This window comes from Labeo rohita, chromosome 23 (assembly GCF_022985175.1).
Source record: "Labeo rohita strain BAU-BD-2019 chromosome 23, IGBB_LRoh.1.0, whole genome shotgun sequence".
In the NCBI taxonomy this organism is placed as follows: domain Eukaryota; kingdom Metazoa; phylum Chordata; class Actinopteri; order Cypriniformes; family Cyprinidae; genus Labeo; species Labeo rohita.
This window is the reverse complement of record NC_066891.1, coordinates 15,553,140-15,575,168: the sequence shown is the minus strand read 5'-3', so window position 1 is coordinate 15,575,168 and position 22,029 is coordinate 15,553,140. Positions and strand designations below refer to the sequence as shown.

General features: G+C 35.2%; 2 protein-coding genes across 4 annotated transcripts in view; one reads left to right on the top strand and one right to left on the bottom strand.

The window, feature by feature from the left end:
• The window catches only part of nckap5l (NCK-associated protein 5-like), a 37,303-nt gene extending 32,193 nt beyond the window's left edge, over positions 1-5,110 (top strand). For all 3 annotated transcript variants that reach the window (XM_051096501.1, XM_051096499.1, XM_051096500.1), the window contains exons 8-12: positions 531-666; positions 750-825; positions 1,133-1,432; positions 3,295-3,443; positions 4,284-5,110. In XM_051096501.1, coding sequence (XP_050952458.1) covers positions 531-666; positions 750-825; positions 1,133-1,432; positions 3,295-3,443; positions 4,284-4,535 — 913 coding nt within the window. In that variant the 3' untranslated portion in view covers positions 4,536-5,110. The remainder of the gene's footprint in view (positions 1-530; positions 667-749; positions 826-1,132; positions 1,433-3,294; positions 3,444-4,283) is intronic.
• A 3,498-nt stretch (positions 5,111-8,608) lies between these two features.
• Positions 8,609-20,639, bottom strand: ctdsp2 (CTD (carboxy-terminal domain, RNA polymerase II, polypeptide A) small phosphatase 2). Its single transcript, XM_051096497.1, has 7 exons — positions 20,002-20,639; positions 15,369-15,520; positions 14,899-15,000; positions 14,655-14,711; positions 13,997-14,089; positions 13,678-13,863; positions 8,609-9,920 (listed from the first exon to the last, which is right to left on the bottom strand). The coding sequence occupies exons 1-7, from the start codon at positions 20,060-20,062 to the stop codon at positions 9,795-9,797; spliced, it is 777 nt and encodes a 258-aa protein (XP_050952454.1). The 5' UTR covers positions 20,063-20,639; the 3' UTR covers positions 8,609-9,794.
• Positions 20,640-22,029: the final 1,390 nt, after the last annotated feature.

The window sequence follows — 22,029 nt, the reverse complement described above, 5'->3', positions numbered from 1 at the left end:
ATCTTTTGTAGCATTATAAATGTCTTTATTATCACTTTTGATCAATTTAAAGCATCCTTGATCTTTCTCTTTATCAAAGAATCCTGAAAAAAATTACTTGACTGTTTTAAATATTGATAATTATAATAAAAAATGTTACTTGAACCGCAAATCAGCATTTTAGAATGCTTTAGCATTTTAGAAACTGAAGACTGCAGTAATGAAGCTGAAAATTTAGCTTTGATCACAGGAATAAATTACATTTTAAATATACGTTTAAATAAAAAACAGTTACTTTAGTAAAAATATTTCAAAATTGAACTGTTTTTGCTGTACTTTGGATTAAAAAAAATGCAGGCTTGGTGAGCTGAAGACTTCTTTAAAAAAACATTAAAAATCTTACTGTTCAAAAACTTTTGACTGGTAGTGTATATTCCAGGTATTCCAAAGCCATACGCTTTGTTTCTGATTAACAGGCTGAATTGTAAATATACTGTGGATAAACAATGAATAGTATTTTAACATCAATTTTATTTTAATTCTTCCATAAGGGTTGATGGGAAAGACACTGGTGGCATCAGTATGGCACATCGACGCCTTTCGTTTGACTGTAAATCCAGACCTGTATTCAGTCACCAGAGCGCTGGCATTGCTGGCCAGACAAGAAGCAGTGATGACATGGAAAAGGTATAAAGTGAAATTCATGCATACAATTCACATTGTTGTTTTAAAAGTTTATTAACGTTACGTTGACTGTTCATTTTTCACAGGTTTCTGCATTACTGAGTAAAGATGTCACGTCAGATGAGAACCTGGCTGAGACAATTCATCATGAACACTTTGCTGGTAAGGCATGATCACAATGCATGACATCATGGTTTTCAATGTTTCCAGAGGCTGGAATTTCAATTGGTTAGCATGTAGCAACAAAAACGGGTTTTAACCTGTCACTGATGATGAATAATCTAGGTGCGTCTGAATTTCTGTGGCTCCCATATGTGAGTCATTCAGCAACAGCTGTATGGAAAACCTTATCTTGAGTTTAGGGTGTGATCCTGTGTTATGCAGTACTGTAGTCTAAATAAGAATGAAAAACATATTTTAAAATAATAAAATACTGATAGTATATTCTATTCAAATTCCTCGCTTTCAGGATCCGGAATCTCCACACACACCCTTGACAGTGGCATCGGCACCTTCCCTCTTCCTGACTACAGTGCAAATGCTGGTTGCAAAAGCATTCCCAAAGGGAAGGCCCATGGGGAGAGTGACCCTTCTCATCTCCAGGGAAAACATGGCTCAGGGATGAAAATGTCCCACAAGGCCTGGACCTTGGAGAGAGAGCTGTCATCTTTAGAAGAGGATTATATGGGGGGTCAGGATATGGACCATCACACCAGCACTTTGGAAAACAAGATTCCATCCACCCAGATTGCGAACATCGTTCATGATGGTATGTAATACTTTTTAGCCATCACTTAAAGGGATAGCTCACCCAGAAATTTAAATTCTGTCATTAATTACTAACCCTCATGTGGTTCCAAACCTGTAAGATCTTCGAAACACGTTAAGATATTTTTAAATAAAATCCAAAAGCTTTCTGACCCTGCATAAACAGCAACACAACTACCATGTTTAAGGCCCAAAAAGGTAGTAAGGACATCGTTTAAATAGTCCATGAGACATCAGTGGTTCAACCGTAATTTTATGAAGCTATGAGAATATTTTTTATGGTCAAATGAAAACAAAATTATATACCTTATTCAACAGTTTCTTCACTTCTGTGTCAGTCTTTGACGCACATTGTCGCCACGGTACTGTCGTGAACGCATATTGAAGATTTGGAAGGAAGAGAAATTGTTGAATTAAGTTATTTTTTAAAATGTTTTCTTTGTGCACAAAAAGTATTCTCGAAACTTCATAAAATTGCAGCTGTACCACTAATGTAGCATGGGACTATTTTAACAATGTCCTTACTACCTTTCTGGGCCTTGAACGTGGTAGTTGCGTCTACATAGGGTCAGAAAGCTCTCAGATTCATCAAAAATAAAAAAATAAAAAAAGTTCTGTTTCAAAGACGAAAGGTCTTACAAGTTTGGAACATTATGAGGGTGAGTAATTGACACAATGTTCCTTTTTTTGGTGAACTACCCCTTTAAAGGGATCATGAGCTGCCTTTGTTTTTTTTTTAACTGTTCTCTGAGGTCCACTTATAATGTTATCAAGATTTTTACATTAAAAAAACATAATTTAGAAGTAATAGGCTATTTTCTCATCAGAACGCTCTGTTTGAATGAATAAGCATGGCAGATTGTACTTTCAAAAGTAAACGCCCACTGCTATGATTGGCCAATTGCGTATATTCATTCCTCAGATGGATGCTGTTGTGATTTAGATTTAAAACACATGAATAACTAATAAAAATAAATAATGAAAACAGTTACTCACACTTTTGTTGCAACATCAGTGTCGGATTCAATATAGTCGGTATAGCATCGTCTTTTAGTTTCAATCTTTTAGAAAATTCCGCCTAATTAAATAAAACGTATTAATTTATTAGAACTATTTATATACATTACTATTCAAAAGCTTGGGGTCGGTAAGATGTTTGTATTTTTATTTTTTTATTTTGTCAACGTTTTCTTATTTTATTTTAATTTATTTTAAAATTCCTGTGATGGTAAAGCTGAATTTTCGACGTCATTACTTCAGTGTCACATGATCTTTCAGAAATCATTCTAATATGCTGATTTGGTGCTTGGTGAAAATTCTGCCTTGAATTCTGTCGCTCCAGTTACTGGCGTAACCTCGGTTCCCTGAGATAAGAGCGTGTTTGCCTCTCTGGTAAATATATAGTGCAAATTGATGGGCGGGGTTAAATAGGTAGTGATGTCGTTTTGCAGACTGCCTTCAGTATGAGCTGTTTTTACACTAACAACAAAGTTTCGAGTGTTGACAGTGTTGCCAAGTCTCTGGTTTCCCTGTAGAATTGGGCTACTTTCATACTATTGCCGCGGGTTGTTTATGTCTGTGGGTTGAAGCGACCCCAGTAATGTAATATTTAGCCTCTAGAATGCTAATTATACTAGAGGAACCACACGAAAAAACGTGTATTTTACCCCCGGAATGCAATTTTTACTCGGGGACTCTCCTCAAAATACACTTGGGCTACTTTTGGGCTGGTTATGAGTAGCATTTGGGCGGGTTTTGTTATGAAAACCTGGCAACCCTGCTTACAGGCTTGTGCGTTAATTAAGAGATTCTAGATGGTGTTACTTTTTCCTTTGTTTCTTAACTTTGATTTACTTATTTCAGGCACTGATATCTGTGGAGCACCTATGAAATTAGGCCCCACAAAGAACTGGACTTTCCCAAACCTCAAAGCATCTGCAGAGCCGTCTGAGGTTTATCTTGGCGTTGGAGACGGAGTGGAGCCAATGAGTCATAAGAGTTCATTTAAGAGGGTGAGCATCACTCATCACAGATCCTAGTGTCACCTAACAAGACAACTACAACATTGCAATCAAATTCTGTATTTTATTGAAACTATTTATGTACACTGTTATGCAAAAGCTTGGGGTCGGTAAGATTTTTGTAATGCTTTTTTTTTTTTTTACTTCAGATTTTTTTAAATATTTTTTATATACATATATATATTATATATTATTTATTTTATTTTATTTTATTTTATTTTTAACGTCATTTATTCCTATGAAGCAAAGCTGAATTTTTAGCATCATTACTCCAGTCTTTAGTGTCACATTATCCTTCAGAAATCATTCTAATATGCTGATTTGGTGTCTTATTTAGTGTCTAATTTAGTGTCTCCTTATAATAGTCTAAAAGTATTCATTTACTTCAAAAAACCTTATTGACCCCAAACTTTTAAACAATGTTTATTTCTGTTAGTGTACACATGGTAAAGTTCAGCAGCATGTTTACTTTCTTGCATTTACATTACCTTTGGCATCATCTAAAGTTCACTGAAAGTTAATCTTTAAAATGACTAACAATAACAGTTTTTCTGTAATTTAGCAAATCTCACTTGCAGCATTTAAAACTATTGATTTTAGTTTTTAAGATTGTAATTTATTTACAGAAAATACAAATAAAAATTCTTTATCAGCCATAACTGATTACGTAATAGCATTAGACTTACATAGACTAGTCACATACAGGTTGTAATAACGTGTAATTATGATTAATGAAATGATTAAAGTGTTATTATGTGTTGTTATGTATTGTAATACCATGTACTGTTCACTGTTACTCACTGTACTTTTCTGGACCTGTTTTACCTGCAGCGCAACAAAACTAGTGATTCGGTAGCCAGCCGCGAGGGAGACCCAAGAAGTCTTCCTCAACCCGGTCAGGCACGTAGAGGCAAAAGCCGTATTCCCGCCAACCCAGACATGGTGAGGGACACCGGTTTGGAGTTGGTGAGAGAGAGACCCGACGACGGCCTGTCTCCGAGTCATCCGCAGGTCCTCGAGACCCCCGAGTCCCTGAGCGATTCCCTCTATGACAGCCTGTCCTCGTGTGGTAGTCAAGGCTGAAGTGTTTTCGAAAGGAACTGAATGATAACCAGGTACACCCTTTTTGTAACCCCCGATTCTCGTGACGCTTCAGATATTTGGATACTTACGGGATAACCCATTTTTTTTTGACCGGAAAAAAAAACCCACGCTACCCACGAAATACCCACGTTTCTATCCTGATGGTTGGAGGAACTGATTGGACTTTTACAGTGTGTTTGTGGTGGTGTCATTTTAGCCCATTATATCAACTCTATCATCTCATTCGTGTTCTCTGTTTCAAGTGGTAGCAAAAGTAGTGACGTTCGACTCATGTTATCTTAAAGTTATGTTTCGATGGACGAATCCAAACTCAGTCTTCCAGTTTTTGATCTCACAGAATGTTCTGGTTCTCATGCAACATCAGTGCACACACTCTTTGGTAACATTTGTGTAAAGTTATTGGAAAGTGAATGTTAATATATGTGATTTTCAATTAATTTAATATGCATATTTCATGAAAATAAAAAAAAAAGAAGAAAAACGCATCTGTGTAAAACCGCATCAGCCGTAGACTTTCGATTCATTGTGTTTGGAAAAAAAAAAAAAAAAAACTTGTAGCAGCAACATACAGTACAGTAAGTGCGATCCATATAAGACAGAGCTACAGTGTTCCACGGTGAATTATTATTTACGTTTATTTATTTATTTTCTTTGAATAGTGTGGTAAGACAAGACCACCTTTTATTGGTTACTCCTTTTAAGTTTGTTCAAACATGTTCTGTGCCTGACTTTGTGCGTACGTGTCTAGGTTAGTTTGTTCTCCAGATCTGGCCATGACTTGTTGGTTTTTTTGTGTATGTTATCTTCGTTTTGCAACGATTTAAAGAAACATGTGACTTGTGAGCTTATGACCCATTTTTCAACTGTGTATTGTTGGATCACCCTGCTTACAATCAGCGAACAAAGCTTACACTTAAACCCAGGATTTTTTTTTATATCCCAGCTTGGCTGACTATACATGAGAGAAAAATCAAATAGTTCCTTGCGATATTTTGAAAAGGTGGCTGACGATTTCTTAATGTTGATGTAATAATGCTGACTCTGCCTTACGCATCTTTCCACAGCTGTTAGAAATTAGCCTCCTGTGGGCCAGGTTTCATGTCGATTACTCAGACGGGTTTTTTTGGGGGATATTCCCGATCTTTTTCCACAAACCCATCATATTTTTTCAGCCTAAAGCATTTCGGTGCAATTCGAGTCAAGGTGCGTTGCATGCGTTCGATGATGCTAATCCTGCAAAATGGATTACAGGCACAAACTTCTCATTTTCAAATGGTTGCTCAAAAAGCCATAGGTTAGTAGATTAACAGTACAAAACAAATCCTTTCTAATCTGCGCTGACCTCAATAGCTGTTTTTTATGAAACGACCACAACAAAAGACTAATTAGAAACATTCCCAGCATATATGCTTTGTCATCCAGTCTTTCCAGGCCTGTGTAAAATTTTTGTAGAGGTAAAATAACTTTGTAGTCATCCTCAATCTTATACGCATGTCACTCTTGATTTGTCACAAATTTTTTTTGTTTTGTTTTGTTTTTTTTAAGTAGTTTGTGTTACTATTGTAGTTTCCTAATTTGCCTGCCGTTATAACCTTTGTTATTTACTTTGTTGTAATTGTCAGGAATATTTTATATTAGTTTGGTATGTTTACAAAAGAATTTATGATGAAGTTGTTAATATATCTGTAAAATGTTTATATAAGGTGCTATCTGATTTTTGTTTTCACTCTGTCCTGCAAAAGCCATAAATGTGTTTTCATAATCTCCTTTCTAAGCAATTGCCATCACTCATGCAACTCAATAAAACCTTTTTAAGTATGTTTGTGTGGTGTGTTTTATTATAGAAAATGTGAGATATGTGTGTCTTCATATGTGGGCCATTCTATAGAATTGGTTCAAAGTCAGAGAGTTGGAAACATCTTGAACAAATGTATGCAAATTTCATACGCATGCAAATTGTGTAATATCCACGGTACACATTTCAGTTAATTCTCATATTGTATTTCCAGAAGGTTTTGGAATATTTGTCTTCTCCCCAAATTTGTCACTACAGAAACACAATAATATATATATATTGATATATATATATATATATATATATATATATATATATATATATTGATTTAGTAAATCAGTTACAGTTGTAACAATATTTCAAGTGTGTTTTATGAGATTTGTATTTTGAGTCAAAACATCCCATGTTTCGCTCGTGCCAATAGTCATTACATACTAAAATAAAATTTTGCATAGCTTCACAAAAATTTTATTTTTCCGCAAATAAAGAATTATGTGTTCCCTATTGTCACTACCGAAACGTCACCAAATGAACGTCATGACTGTTCCGGCAGTGACAATTTTAGATACTTTTAAAGCTAGCTTAAAGATGCTAATCAGCACATGGTTAGCTAGCACAGTTCTGAACAGTTGTACACATACAGAAACTAAAATTTATGGAATAACACCCCAAAAAAACAATATCATCACAACCAAAACTTCACCAAATGTTTCGGTCATGACTGTTTTGGTAGTGACAATTATAGATACTTTTGAACCTAGCTCAAAGATGCTCATCAGCAGTTCTGAACAGTTGTACACTCATAAAAACTTTTATGGAATAATATCCAAAAAAAACCCCCAATGAATCACAATCGAAACTTCACCAGATGTTTCGGTCATGACTGTTACGGTAGTGACAATTTTAGATACTTTTCAACCTAGCTCAAAGATGATAATCAGCACATGGTTAGCTAGCACATGCTGGTTAGGTATGTTTTGATGCTGGTTTAAGCTGGTCCTTTCCAAAACATACCTACCAGCATATGCTGGTTTTCTCACCAGGGTATACACACATAAAACAAAATTTTATGGAATAATATCCAAAAAAAAACCCCACAATGATATCACAACTGATACTTCACCAGATGTTTCGGTCATGACTGTTTCAGTAGTGACAATTTTAGATACTTTTCAACCTAACTCAGAGATGCTAATCAGCACATGGTTAGCTAGCACATGCTGGTTAGGTATGTTTTGATGCTGGTTTAAGCTGGTCCTTTGCTGGTTTATGCTGGTCCTTAGCTGGTTTAAGCAGGTCCTTTGCTGGTTTTTGCTGGTCATGTTGCTGGTCAAGGACCAGCATGAACCAGCAAAGGACCAGCATAAACCAGCATCAAAACCTACCTAACCAGCATTCCAGCATCAAAACATACCTACCAGCATATGCTGTTTTTTTTTCACTAGGGTACACACATAAAAACTAAATTTTATGGAATAATATAAAAAAAAAAAAAAAAACACAATGATATCACAACCGATACTTCACCAAATGTTTCGGTCATGACTGTTTTGGTAGTGACAATTTTAGATACTTTTCAACTTAGCTCAAAGATGCTAATCAGCACATGGTTAGCTAGCACAGTTCTGAACAGTCGTACACACATAAAAACTAAATTTTATGGAATAATATCCAAAAAAAAAAAAACATTTCAATATCATTTTCATAATTTGAAATTTAGGGGTTAGGGTTCAGGACAGCCATTTCCCAATTGCAAGTACCCACTAAATGATTATTTTATATATATTAAGCTAACTGATATTTTAAATACTATTGTGGGTTTCAATAGATAATAAATTTATCTTAGGAAAAATCCAATATTGGAATACTTAAATGCTTTTTAAATGTGTTTTTTGGTTGTGGGACAGCATGTTGCACCAATTCTGTAAAATGTCCCATATATAGCGATGGATTCTGGCGCCCCTAGGGGTCACAACAGGGACGTACAAGCTACTTTTCAGATGACTGAAATAATTTAATGTGACTAATACATCCTATATGGTATCAAAGAGTTTCAAAATAAGTATCATTTTAGGCCAAAGCATCTGAATGCTTGTTTTGTGGCGTTTCATCATTCAGAATTGGAAAGTGGATGTATCTTGAATTTGAATGCTATTTACATACTGTTTTGAATTCTGTGCAGCTATGTTATGGTTATTATTATTACTAATCATAGCTTACAGTGGTTTAAAAACAAAACATGCAGAAAACATTCACATGATGTTCCACAGAAAAAATTTATTGTCGCAAATACAAAAGTCAACACAGATCTGGGCTTTTTTTTTTTTTTGAACCAAAAGACAATAATCTGCCCTTTCCAGCATTTTGCTGTGTTTATAAAAATCATGGCCATTTTGAATATTTGTGCTACAGTAAAAAAACAACTTATAATATAAAAACATGATCATGTTTAAATAATATAAGATGAAATACAGAGGTGGACCGTGTGGTCTGCGTCGACAGACGGTTTCATACAAAGATGGACAATTCAAGTTCAATTCAAGTTCAACCAAATATACACATAGATGACAGCACAAGTAATCGTCTGCATAAATACAGCAGAAAGACAATAACTGAACAAGATAAATCTCTTTGGTTCATTCTGTGGTGTTAATTCTGCTCCTCACGTATCCCTTGATACACTTGAAGCAGACATAAGGCCACTTTAAGATGAATACAGGAAGTGTCAAGATAAGCATGTAGTTGTAACACACATAAAACAGTGTTAAAAACAGAACAAGGCCTTGTTTAAAGTAATTAGACTTGTCAGAAACAAGGATGAAAGGGTGCTTGGTGTCACATTTGCATTTATGGAAAAAGTATGCATAGCATGTTGGAAAAGACGATGTGTATTCCCGTAGCATTTTTTGCTTGAAACTGGAATACATTACAAACACTAGTTTTTCTTTAAAGTATGCTTATGAATGCTGAAGATTAAAAAAGTGTGAGGTTGATTTCAGGTAGAATTTTGCATAGCAAGACTGGCCTGAAAGTATATTGTGCTTTATGTTATTTGCTGAGCTGTATAACATAATTGCGGATTACAGACCTGCCCACTGTTTTAATCTCCCAAAAGATGTCATTATAAATGTAAAAAAAAAAAAAAAAAAACGGTAATAACAAAAAATAGAAAAGTAAAAAAGGAATATAAAAACTGTAAATCGTTATTGCAAAATGCAAGCTCGATGACTGAGACGAAGCTTGCTTCTGACCAGAATATCTATCATCGCTAACTGTTTAAGGTCCTCAACATTGTGGCAGAATCGCATATGCTGAGCAGAAAGCTTTCGTGTTTGTTTTCAGGTCAGAAGGCGGAGTCTCCTGTCATATGAGCTGCTTCGCGTGTGATTGGCATTCAGTGCTACACAACATGGAGGTTTGCCCTGGTCTGGTGGTTGTAGGGATTACGGACCCCTGAGTTGTTCGAGTCTGCTGTAGACATCATCAGCCTGACTTAACTCTTCAAATACTGGAATGAGGTGAAGCAGCTCAGTGTCCTCTGAATCATCAAACCAGGAGAGTACAGGAACCTGTGAAACACACAGAGGATATTATATATCACTACTTTTATCTAAGTCCATTTTGGGATTAGTTAAAAATAGTGGGTTTATGCATTTTAAAAGCATGAAGATCATTTTAGACGGTGGTACATCAATAGTTTGTTACATATACAGTGGGGTCCAATAGTCTGCAATGAAAATATTTAGAGTAGTTCACTTCCAGAACAAAAATGTACAGATGATGTACTCACCCCGTTGACATCCAAGATGTTTATGTCTTTCTTTCTTCAGTCGTGAAGAAATTATGTTTTTTGAGGATAACATTTCAGGAATTATCTCCGTATAATGGACTTCTGTGGTACCTGCGATGTTTGAACTTCCAAAATGCAGTTTAAATGCAGCTTCAAAGGGCTCTAAACGACCCCAGCAGAGTAAGGGTCTTCTCTAGCAAAACGACCGGTCATTTAAAAAAAAAATACACATTTTAACCTCAAATGCTCATCTTGTCTAGCTCTGTGTGAACTCTGTGCATTCCGGGTCAATACAGTTAGGGTATGTCGAAATACTCCCATCTCATTTCCTCCTCCAACTTCAAAATCATCCTACATCACTGTAGAAGTACCGACCCAGTGTTTACAAAGTGAACATGCAAAAAAAGGTCAAACGCCTTTTACAAAAGGTGAAATAGCAATGTAGGATGATTTTGAAGTTGGAGAAGAAAACGAGATGGGAGTTTTTCCACCTGCCCTAACTGTCTTGAACGGGACCGCACAGAGTATGCATGCTCATAGCAGAACTAGACAAGACGAACATTTGAAGTTAAAAAGTGTACAGATTTTTGTTTTTTTCGTTTTGCTAGATAAGACCCTTATTCCTCGGCTGAGATAGTTTAGAAACTGCATTTTGGAAGCTCAAACTCACGGGTACAGTAGAAGTCCACTATATGGAGATAATTCCTGAAATGTTTTCCTCAAAAAACATCATTTCTTTACGACTAAAGAAAGAAAGACATGAATATTTTAAATGACAATAAATTTTTGTTCTGAAAAGTAAACTACTCCTTTGAAAACTTTAATCAAAGACATTCTAAAAAAAAAAAAATCATCCCGCACACTACAGAAATATGCAAAACATATCAAAAAAAGTTTATTCCCAACGTTTCAGTCGCATGACCTTCATCAGGTCAGACGTAACTGTTACAGTTACTAAGAAAATGATGTGTAATTAAATTACGGTTACTTATGAAAATGTTAACAATTGCAAAGGGGATTACTTTTGAATATTTTCCCATACACGCACATATAGATTTACTTGCTTATTTGATAACTGTTTCATTTCCTATTTGGATTCATGTATATGCTTCATTTATTAAGATTAAAACAGTCAAAAACAGTATCATATTAAACTATTTCTTATGATTTTAAATCTGTATTTAAGCTCAGAATTATCTTAAAGTAAAAAGAGGTGCTAAAGTCAGATTTTATGTTGGATGTGCTTTAAAACTGTATTATTATTATACATTTTAATAATCTTAATTCAAGTGATAAAGGATTTTGAAAGTCTGACAGTAGATAGTGTTGAGTAATACTGTAAGGTTAAACCTGCCTGCTTTAAATGTTTGATAATGATTGTTAGAAATTTAGAAAAGTATTCAAATCTAATCAGTTACATTACTTTAATAAAGTGAAATTGTTACACTACTTATTACATTTTAAATAGGGTAGCTTGTAATCTGCAATCTATTATGTTTTTTAAAGTAACCTTTCCAACACTGACTATATACAGAATAGAATATATATTTGTTTTTATATAACACATACATTAGCATTCAAAATTTTGGAATCATTGTTTTGGGTTTTGAAAAAAGATTTATGTTCAGTGCTGCTTTTTATGTTCAATACTGTTAACTATTATTACAACTTCAAATTTTCTATTTAACTTTTATTTTTATACTTGTGCCATCAAAATGTCATTAGCTGTTACAAAACAGTACATTTAAAGAACAGCATTTATTTAAAATAGAAATATTTTCCATTGTTTTTACTATTATTTTTTAATAAATCCTTTCTAAATAAAAAGTTTATTTTTGTTTCAAACAGAGATTCTCCCATGATTCTGAACTAAGCAAAAGAATATGTAATTTACTAGAGGTTTTGACACAATATTAATTGCCTAAATCTATTAAAAATTGTTTAATTAATTTGAATGGATGATTTAATGACAATGACTCCTAAATACTTCACTTGTTCCATTACTGAATGACTCAGTGAGCGTTTTTGAACGAATCTCTTCAAAAAATGTTAGAAGCGCAAACAGTTTTACTGTTAACTGCACTTTGTTATTCTTCTTGTTACTAACTATAAACTTTTATTCCAGTACTTCTGTGATAATATAAATGATTATAAGACAGAAATAATACTGTGTGGTTGAAAAACTGTTTGTGAAGCTGTTTTTTGATTACTGCTCTCTCTGTGTCAGCAGCAGCACGAACACAGATTTGAATGTTCAGATATGGCTTTTTCAGGTTTAATACACAGACAAATTGTTGTCATTTAAAAAAATAAGATTGCGTAGATGTTTTGATTGAGATCGCAATCTTTAACGATTAATAGTGCAATTATATATATATATATATATATATATATATACATACATACATTTGGACTAGGGGTATGCGATATTAACAAAAAATAATATCTTAATATTTTCTGGGATTTTATTGATAACGATAATTAGACGATATTTTGCGGAGTATGTTATTGTGCTGGTGTCTTAAGGACTACCACTGACAGCTGACTCCTAAATGTTTTGATATTCTTCATAGTCTTTAAACCAATACATTTAAATTGATACCTTTTATGGGCATTTTAACTTTTTATGGCTTAAAAAAAGCCATTTTTTCAAAAAGTGCATTATCTTTTTGAGTCAAATTCTTACATTTGGGCTGTTACCGAGCAAATGAAATTAGTACCAACAAAATTCGTCTTTGCAATGTCTTTGCAATGCATCATTTAAAGCTGCATCTGAAGTATTTACACACTGTTTAATGCAGGTCATGAATGCATTTACCATAAATAACGTTTTGATATTTTAAACATAAAACGGTCAGTACTTATACTTTAAATTACTGAAATGATAAAAAAGACACTTTAAATGTGGAATTAAAACTGCCAGGTGTCAGAAAGTCACAGTTAATAAGTGAGTCATTGCAACTGAACCGAATCATTTAAATGGTTGAATCATTCAGTAACGAAACACTGTCATGTTGCTCAGAGATGCAAAACAGTGCTGTGGCTGTGTTTGGAATGATTTTTGTTAGCAAAATAGAGTAAAACATGCAACATGGTGTCTAAAACGTAAGTCTCTTAAATCTTGTCTATTGCACTGTTGTAAAAAAAATCAATATCACATTTGTAATGATGGTATTTTTGGAAAAGAAAACGGCACTCTTCGTGTGATATTAATTAACTATATGAAGTGCAATAAATCTATACATTTTATGTCCCCATATCATGAATTTGTGATCATTTTAAATGTATTTTAATAGACTGAATCATGCAGTGAAAGAATTCACGATTTCACAAAATATTCGATAATGTCGAATTGAATATTGTTAAAACAACAACTACGATATTATCACAGATGATATATATCGCACACCCCTAGTTTGGACCCAGCTGTATATTATGTCAAATAAAGCAAAAACAAACAGTTGTTACATAGCAAGAGGGACAATCTAAAAGGCGGGCTTTAAAAATAGCTAAAGCGGCAGGACAGTGAAACCCACAGCATTCTCGGGGTGGAAGATGTAGGAGGCAGGGGAGTTGTCCAGGATCAGGGTTTTGTGGAGCTCACGGCCGAGGCGACTCAGGTCTTTAACATAGCAGCCTTGATAGAAGACGCAAGATTCACGGAAGAGGCGCGCACGGAACACACCACACTGATCCAGCAGGTCAGTCACGGGGTCTGCATACTAACACAGCCATAAACGGGGAGAAGAGGGATGGGTTAAGGAAACTATGATACTGGAGAACATAACACTATAGCACTAACTGACCAGCACTAGTGAGGAATTTCCTAATGAAAAGCGATAAATGTTTGAATACCTTAGCAAGGCTGGCAGTGAACAGAACACATTCAAAGAGTTCTCCCATCCTCTGGAGAAACTCATCCACGTATGGCCTCTTCAACACATACACCTAAAACACAGATGGGTTTGTTGATGTTTATGAGACTAATGTTTTTCATTTCATTTGCATTCAAATTCAGAATCTGAAAAGTAGCAACTTTTTTAAATTCTGTAAATAAAACAAATCATGTTCTGTAGGTCCATCTAGTGCTGTCGCTCGTAGCCTCCTCCTGAAACAAGTAATCAAGAATAGGCCGTACTAGTGGGAACTAACCTATCCTGGATTACTTGAACCAGGCAGAGGCCAAATGCAGATTTTCTGTGAAAAGGCTTAGGGATTCAATCAAATTTTAAAAACTATTAAAATTTTCCTGCTGTACTGCGTGTTGAGATGTTCATCACAGTTATGCGAGCAAAACAAAATGGGCAAACAGAGTGTGTCGTGACTGTGCACGTGACGTCACGATCTGAGGTTGTTCTCACATCGGTCCAGCAGATGGCGCTCGCCATTCACTTTTAAATATAGAACAACATCTCTCTTTCCTCATGCCCAAGTCGTGCACAATTGAAGTCAGTGCGCACTGGCAAACGCTTACTGCTGTTTCTCACATACACAAACATTTATCAGATCTCACCTGGTGTGTGGTCCCCTCAATCTCCACAGGCACAATGAAATCTGCATTGCTTATTGGCTACAAAAACACAATGTGGATACAGTTAAAAACACAGGTGGAGTTCAAACACTCTTATTAATGCTGTTGTTCACATGCAAATTGTTGTTTACATGCGGTGTCATATGCACCTATTCTTAACTTTAAATACACAGCTCCTTAAAATGTCAAATTTACAATATCAATCTGTTTAATAACCTGGGTGTACCTTAAAGGAGCTATGCACCAGTGTTTCATCCAGATCTATGACCACACAGATCTTCCCCTGGTCCTGAGAGGTCACTGCTGGGAGCAAACACTCTCCTGGTATCTACAGATAAGACGTAACAGATCAATATTTTATTATTTGTGTTAATCATGTGGGCTTGTAACTCAAAATCAACTAAAATACAATAAATTAAAAAAAGACTGATTGACTGAAACATTGCCCCTTCATTGTATATGTATGACATTAACAAAACAGTATGATTTTAATATTAGTAAAACAAAAATGTACAATTTGACAATGTACAGTGTTAATTTACTATTTCTTTTTCTTTTTCTGCAAAATGACATTTAACTGGCAGCTAGTTCTCATTAAACTTTAAAGTGTTTCTTTATTTGTTTTATGATTCAATTATATAAAATAACAAACTGGAACAAAAAAATGACAGTGTTGATTAATGGTTACTATAATACTTTGGCAATGGTCCCATTGTCCTCCGGCGCTAGCAAGGCATCATGGGTAGGTGATGTTGGCAGTTGGGCATCTTGAGCTCGAAGGCAACAGATGAGCTTTTTGAAGATATTCCTACTCCCAGGTTTGTGAGGCGAGCTTTTGTTCACCTGATCTGTTTGAACACAATAAAACAATTTTTTCAAATGCATCATTTGCATATATTATTCCCGCTGATAATTGTATTGCACACACATAGCATAAAGAGGCTCACGTTGCGTGGTTTATAAACAATCCCACTTGAATCCCACTAAGTGCTACCGTCAAACCCCACCCAGAGTGCATTAGTAAATGCTAATACATATTTTCACAGTCTCCAACAGATGACAAATGAAAACTAAATTCACGTTTGCCAATCAGCAACATACATTTGCATCAAATGAACCACTGAGGCTTGACAGAGCTTTTAAATAATTCAGAGTGGAACGAAATGTATGTTTTCCTCAGTAAATACGGCGCCTATCAACATCAAAATGACCAAATGCTCAGCCGCCCCTCTCCAGAGATGGCACACGTTGCACAGAAACAGAAAATCTGTTTTAAATGAGACTGCTGGCCACGGCTGGTATATGTTATATAATCTCAGAGGGCGGGAAAGCCCACACATTTCAGCTGTACCTTCGAAGCAAAACATACACACACACACACACAGCAAAACGCTCACACACTGCTCCTGCCATTTCATCACAGGAGAGTCTGGTCCGAAACAAGCCTTAGAAGTGCATACGCAACAGACATAACTTGTAGCCACAGAAATAAGAGCTATGTTTTGTAACACGACATCTGTAGCAAGCTTTGTTGTGCACAACGGAGGGGCTCCTTGCATATTTAAGGGGGCTTCTGCATACTTGTGCTTGCAAATATTTGCATGTAAGTGAAACATGATTTTGTTCAGACATGCCTGTTGAGATTCCCAAGAAGAAGAAAAAAAATGGACATGAAAGCCCTTGCAACATGAAAGCGCGCCATGCGATGATTAGAATCTGTTTTTTATTGCAATGGTGATGTAACTTCAGCTTTAGTACTACTAATGAATTTTTTTTTGGTTTCAGCTAAAGGAATTGACTGTGATGTTGAGCAGGGGCCGAACCCAGGCACCTTTTCCCCCTCTCGTTCCCTATGGGAGCTTATGCAGCCATAGGAATCATCTTATGTAACATACGAGCAGCATGTACAGCAGAGGGAGGATGAGAGAAAATGGCCTCCTTCGTCATCATTTACTCTGTGCTGTATTTGCCCATCTGTACACTCGCTGATAACGCCCTGCTTAACAAAAGGACTCAGGAAATGGAGTACAAGGAAAACGTAGCCATGAATTCAAATGCACTTTCTTGAAAACATTTTTCACATGAAGATGGAGCGATGCTGAGCGGATTGGAAAGAGTGTTTCGTTAAGGACCGTCAAAGGTTCTGCTAGAAGCTTTTAAGTGGTCAGGGTTTCTAGCTAGATCTAATCAAATGAGATTGTGTGTGTTTTAATCAATTTACCAAAAAACTATTTAACTGCTGAATCAAAGAAAACTGCTAATTTCATCCTCAGTGAATTGTCATCTGTTTTCCTAGATAATAAAGGCAAATTAAATGGCAAGCATGGATTTGAGTTTCAAGGGACTGTGTGTAACTGGAGTCCAAGGAATCTGTTAAGAAAACAACAAGTTCTTGATATATGTAATTAGTCCAGTGGACAATTTAACTGAGACATTATTTTTAGCTCAGTTGCATTGCATGAATATACCAAGTGAAGATTAGAAAGCACCTTCTCGTATTATCAATACATATGGAAGCTATTTTTCAGGCATTCAGATTGCTGTTTGAGCACTAATTTAAGCACAATTTTAATACTCAAAATAGTGGAACTAATTAAAAAAAAATGCTTTTTTATTTGATAATTTGAAGAGTTTATTTGCAAAAACAACTCAGTTTTTTTTAATTTTCAAAATTATTGTTTTTTATTGTTTTCATGTTTTTATTGTGTTTTACTCTATATCAAATAACCCAACTGCAGTTTGATTGAGATTACTTGCAATGTACAATAAAAAAATAAAACATGATTTTTAAAATTAAAACAGAGTTATCTGATTTTGTGTTTTCAAATATCTAATGCGTAACTGCAAATTTCTGTATGTCTCATTTGCTGCCAATAAATTGAATTTTGTATATATTGGTTTTATACTGTCAGTCTGTCACTATCAGCTGTTGAAAAACATCCATATTGGATAACCTTTATATTTAAACTAAGCATTTTTATTGCATTTCTTTGTGGATTGCTTTTTGATGTTATGATGTACATTAAACTAAACCATAGCTGGATACCAATGGATATTCAGCTAATGACAAGATAAGATGTCTATAATCAAATCTTTGCTTGATTTGAAAACCATCAATGCAATATATTCAACAAAACTAATTTAATCTATTTCCACAAGACTGTATAGCAAAGATAAACATAATTTTACATAAACATTCTTGGCATTTGGTATCTGGTTTAGGGGTCAATACCGCGACTGCGAATCTAATAAATTACTAATACGAATCTAATAAATTACTCAAAAGCACTTTAAGAAATGCAGCTCATACAGTAATGCTTTGAATATGGCTTCTATAATATTTTCATTTAGTGAATTAAAATTATTTTGATATTTTGTGAAGGTTAATAAAAATATCTACGTAGTCTAACTCTCTGGAGATTATAAAAAAGAAAATAATTCCATTACAAGGATTACATTCTTAAAAAAAAAAAAAAGATGGTAAAAGTAATTATATATTCACATTTCTGGTATTATTTTCTTAAAAATAGTATCAATAACATGTAAAAAACAGACAAATTAAAATCAGTGTGGCATAACAACTAGCAGGAAGCCATTTTGTTGTCATGTCACAAAACAGAGGACCCTTTTAGACCCTGACGACTGTGAATTACAGCCTTTTGGTTTGTTTAAAAATATTATGCATTTTTATATTTCGACCTTTTTAAGCACCTTTTTTGACTTAAAAATGCATTACATTTTCACCTGGAAAATGTCTTTGAAAATGTTTTTGAATTTGAGAACACCCACATGCCACATGAAATGAAACTATTTCAGTGCTTGGTAACACCAAGTAAAACATTTGCACAAAATGGTATAAAAATGATTTTCTAAAAATCATAAATACAAAGGTCATGCCTTAGAAGCTAGCGAAATATGTTTTAAACTACACTGGTAAACTGATTAATATTATTGTCTTACATTTGCACTAATGCTTCTGCTCACATCCCAAATATCATGTTTTTTGAAAGTCTTTGCTGTTACAGCCACCAACAGAGAAGTCACACCGGACACTTAATGCCAGCGAGTACAAACTGAGTTCAAGGGGTCTTCAAGGAAATTGTGCAGACTCGGCTTGGCTATTTTCCCAACATTATGGCTGCTCGTAATTCACCAATCCAGGGATCGTAAACATCTGAAGCAATCCCCTAATTGACATCGGTGAAGTATGGTCATGCTAGAACGACCGGTGTTTATGTCGTATTTGCGTCAGATCTATAATAAGCCACAGCTCTGCGCATATTTACAAGATTCCCGATAAACACCGCTACGAACCGCACGTCAAAACAGTGAGCAGATAAGACTCGCCCGCCAGGTAGTAAGTAAGGGGACACAAAATGGTTACTATGTAATTTCCCGCATAACACCGTGGCCTTTCCTCGTTAAACGACTAGAGAAGGCCTTCGTTAACCGTTAAGGTTTAAACGCTTGTAATCGTAGCGTCGCTGGCAGATGGAGGGCGTGTGCTGAGGGGTGTGTTGTGCATTCCAGCGCGGCACCTTGCGCTCTCCATTAGGCCGATGTTTTTTACATTTCAACTCGATATTTTATGTAGTTTGACTTCGGTAGGAGGGTGAGGTGTGCGAGTGTAGGTACGAGAATGTTTTGAAACACAATCTGCATAACGTTAAAACAACATGTCACTCACATTATCCATTAACCAAACGATGAAACGACGTCCACAAAAGAGGAAACAACAAGCAACACGAATTTAACGTTACTCGGTCGGATTGGTTAACGTTATATGTTTTTAAAAACATCAGCGTTTCATCTATTGTGCGAGGGAACAACAAATAAATAAATAATGAAATAATACATAAATAGAATACTTTATGAACATAACGTTACACCGAGGAGCCCAAATGAAATAAAGAAAAATATATAACAGAAAGAAGAAAAAACGTCAAGGTTTTCTACACGTCGACTGAATTCTTTAAAAACATATTACGTAAACATTCAGCAATGCCTTACTGCAATAGCAAAGCATGCACATGATGAAACAAGTCACACGTATATTTTTCTTTAGAAAACCGAGCGTGCTCGTTCACATTTCGCTGTACGGAGCGGAATTCGTTAAGTTTCGACGGTTCGAAGTTAACGAATTCCGCTCGCCACTGTGACATGTCAATCAGCTCGATATGACAAATAACTGTCACAGCGCGAGTATCGAACACGTTCGGATCGCGCGTCGAACAGCGCGACGCGATAATGCCAGACGGGGAAAATGCGAGCAGAAAGACTTGACAGCGCTGAAACAGCAGCATTTAGCATGTGACAGTGCGTTGCCTACCTGTTTTCGAAGACAACCGAGAATCCTCTCTCTGCACTTGAGTGATGATAGAACTTTCCATCTAACAAACGCACAGCCCTCAACGTCCGACCAACCTTTTCCAGCGACAAACAGTCGGTCCGCATTTAGTGGCATTAAAAGCAAGCGAAGCTTGAAATGAATAATTTCCGTTCGTTCGCGCAAAAATTTCTCGAACCTACGGCGACAAAATATTGTGATATTTATTTATTCCCGCCTTCTATTCTCTTCCACATGGGAGGGGCATGACACTTTGTTTTGTTTTGTCTTATCTGCTATTTTCTAGGCTTCGCGTCTCGGTTTACTTTATCGCTTGTATATTTATCCATAGCCCCCTCTAGTCTAGGTAAAGCCCTCACTTTTTCTCCAACAACATGGAGAATCCAGGCGAAAGAAGAAAAACAACCGAGGACATGGGGCAAGAACGGTTTCAAGTTCCCCTTACTACAGATAAACAACTCCGTAGCTGGGCTATATCCAAAAGAGCATTTTAAAAAAAGACACGAACAATTCGCTCAGATGTAAAATTTACGAAAATAAAAGACGAAAACAGGCGATAACTGACGGTTTTTGTGTTTTTCCGCGTATTGTTTTGCTTTGGACCGACTCGGAGGGGCGCCTTGAAACTGCTGGTCGTTTCGGATTGGATCTCCAGGAAGTGGGAGTAGCTGAAGCATTCTTCTGTTCTGCACACTCCACACCGAAAACATTCCAGTGCTGGTTTTGTCGCAAATCAGTAGTCAGAAGCGCTCGCATTAAATCTAAATTGCAGTGTCGGAATGCTAATTTAATAATGAGGAAATTGCAAAGGAAATGAGTAATGCGATTGAACGGCTAATATCTTGAAAAAATCTCAGGTTTCAAAAATGCATCACACCCAATCCACCTAGTCATTTTTCTGCTGCTCCTCCTCCTCCTCATCACATTAGTGGATTAATTAAGGCTGTATACACGATCAGTCAAAATTTTTTTTGAACAATAAGATCTTTAATGTTTTTTAATGACTTTTCTGTTCACCGAGCCTGCATTTATTTGATCCAAAGTACAGCAAAAGCAGTACATTTTTTAATGTTTGCTATTTAAAATAATTTGAATATATTTTAAAATGTAATTTATGCCTGTGATTTCAAAGCTGATTTTTTAGCATCATTACTCCAGTCACTTGATCCTTTAGAAATTATTCTAATATTCTGATTTGCTGCTCAAAAACATTTATTATTATTGTTGAAAACAGCTGAGTAGATTTTTCAAGTTTCTTTGATGAATAGAAAGAACAGCATTTATCTGAAATAGAAATAATTTGTAACATTTTAAATGTCTTTATCATCACTTTTGGTCAATTTAAAGCATCCTTGCTAAATAAAAGCATTAATTTCTACAATTTCTTTTCTATAATTTTTTAATTTACTGACTCCAACCATTTAAATGATGTAGTGTATAATGTTACAAAAGCTTTTTATTTCAGATAAATGCTGATCTGGATCTTTCCATTCATCAACGAATCCTGAAAAAATGTACTTCACTATTTTAAATGTATATGACAATAATAATAAAAAATGTTCCTTGAGCAGCAAATCAGCATATTAGAATGATTTCTGAAGAATCATGTGACACTGAAGACTGGAGTAATGATGCTGAAAATGTAGCTTTGATCACAGGAATAAATTAAATTTTAAATTATATTCAAATCAAAAGCAGTTATTTTACATAGTAAAAATATTTCAAAATATTACTGCTTTTGCTGTATTTTGGATCAAATAAATGCAGGCTTGGGGAGCAGAAGAGACTTCTTTAAAAAACATTAAAAATCTTACTGTTCCAAAACCTTTGACTTGTAGGGTATTGATCAACTCAAAATATCTATTTGTGTTGTCATTGCAGAATTCATTTAATCTGCGGATTCTGTGCCAGGTAATTTACTAAAACATAAAATAAAGTTAATCGAGAAGTATAAGGCATTGATTCATAAAGTGGTATTTTAGTGTGTTCATTAACAAATAAACTTGAGCA

Bases quoted from the DNA above. Each gene is read 5' to 3' on its own strand.
- ctdsp2 (XM_051096497.1), bottom strand. From the start codon at position 20,062: ATGGAAAGTTCTATCATCACTCAAGTGCAGAGAGAGGATTCTCGGTTG. The intron at 14,712-14,898 runs GTACACCCAGGT...GTGTTTTTGTAG, and splicing joins TGGTGCATAGCTCCTTTAAG to CCAATAAGCAATGCAGATTT. The intron at 14,090-14,654 runs GTGAGATCTGAT...TCTGTGTTTTAG, and splicing joins TTGAGGGGACCACACACCAG to GTGTATGTGTTGAAGAGGCC.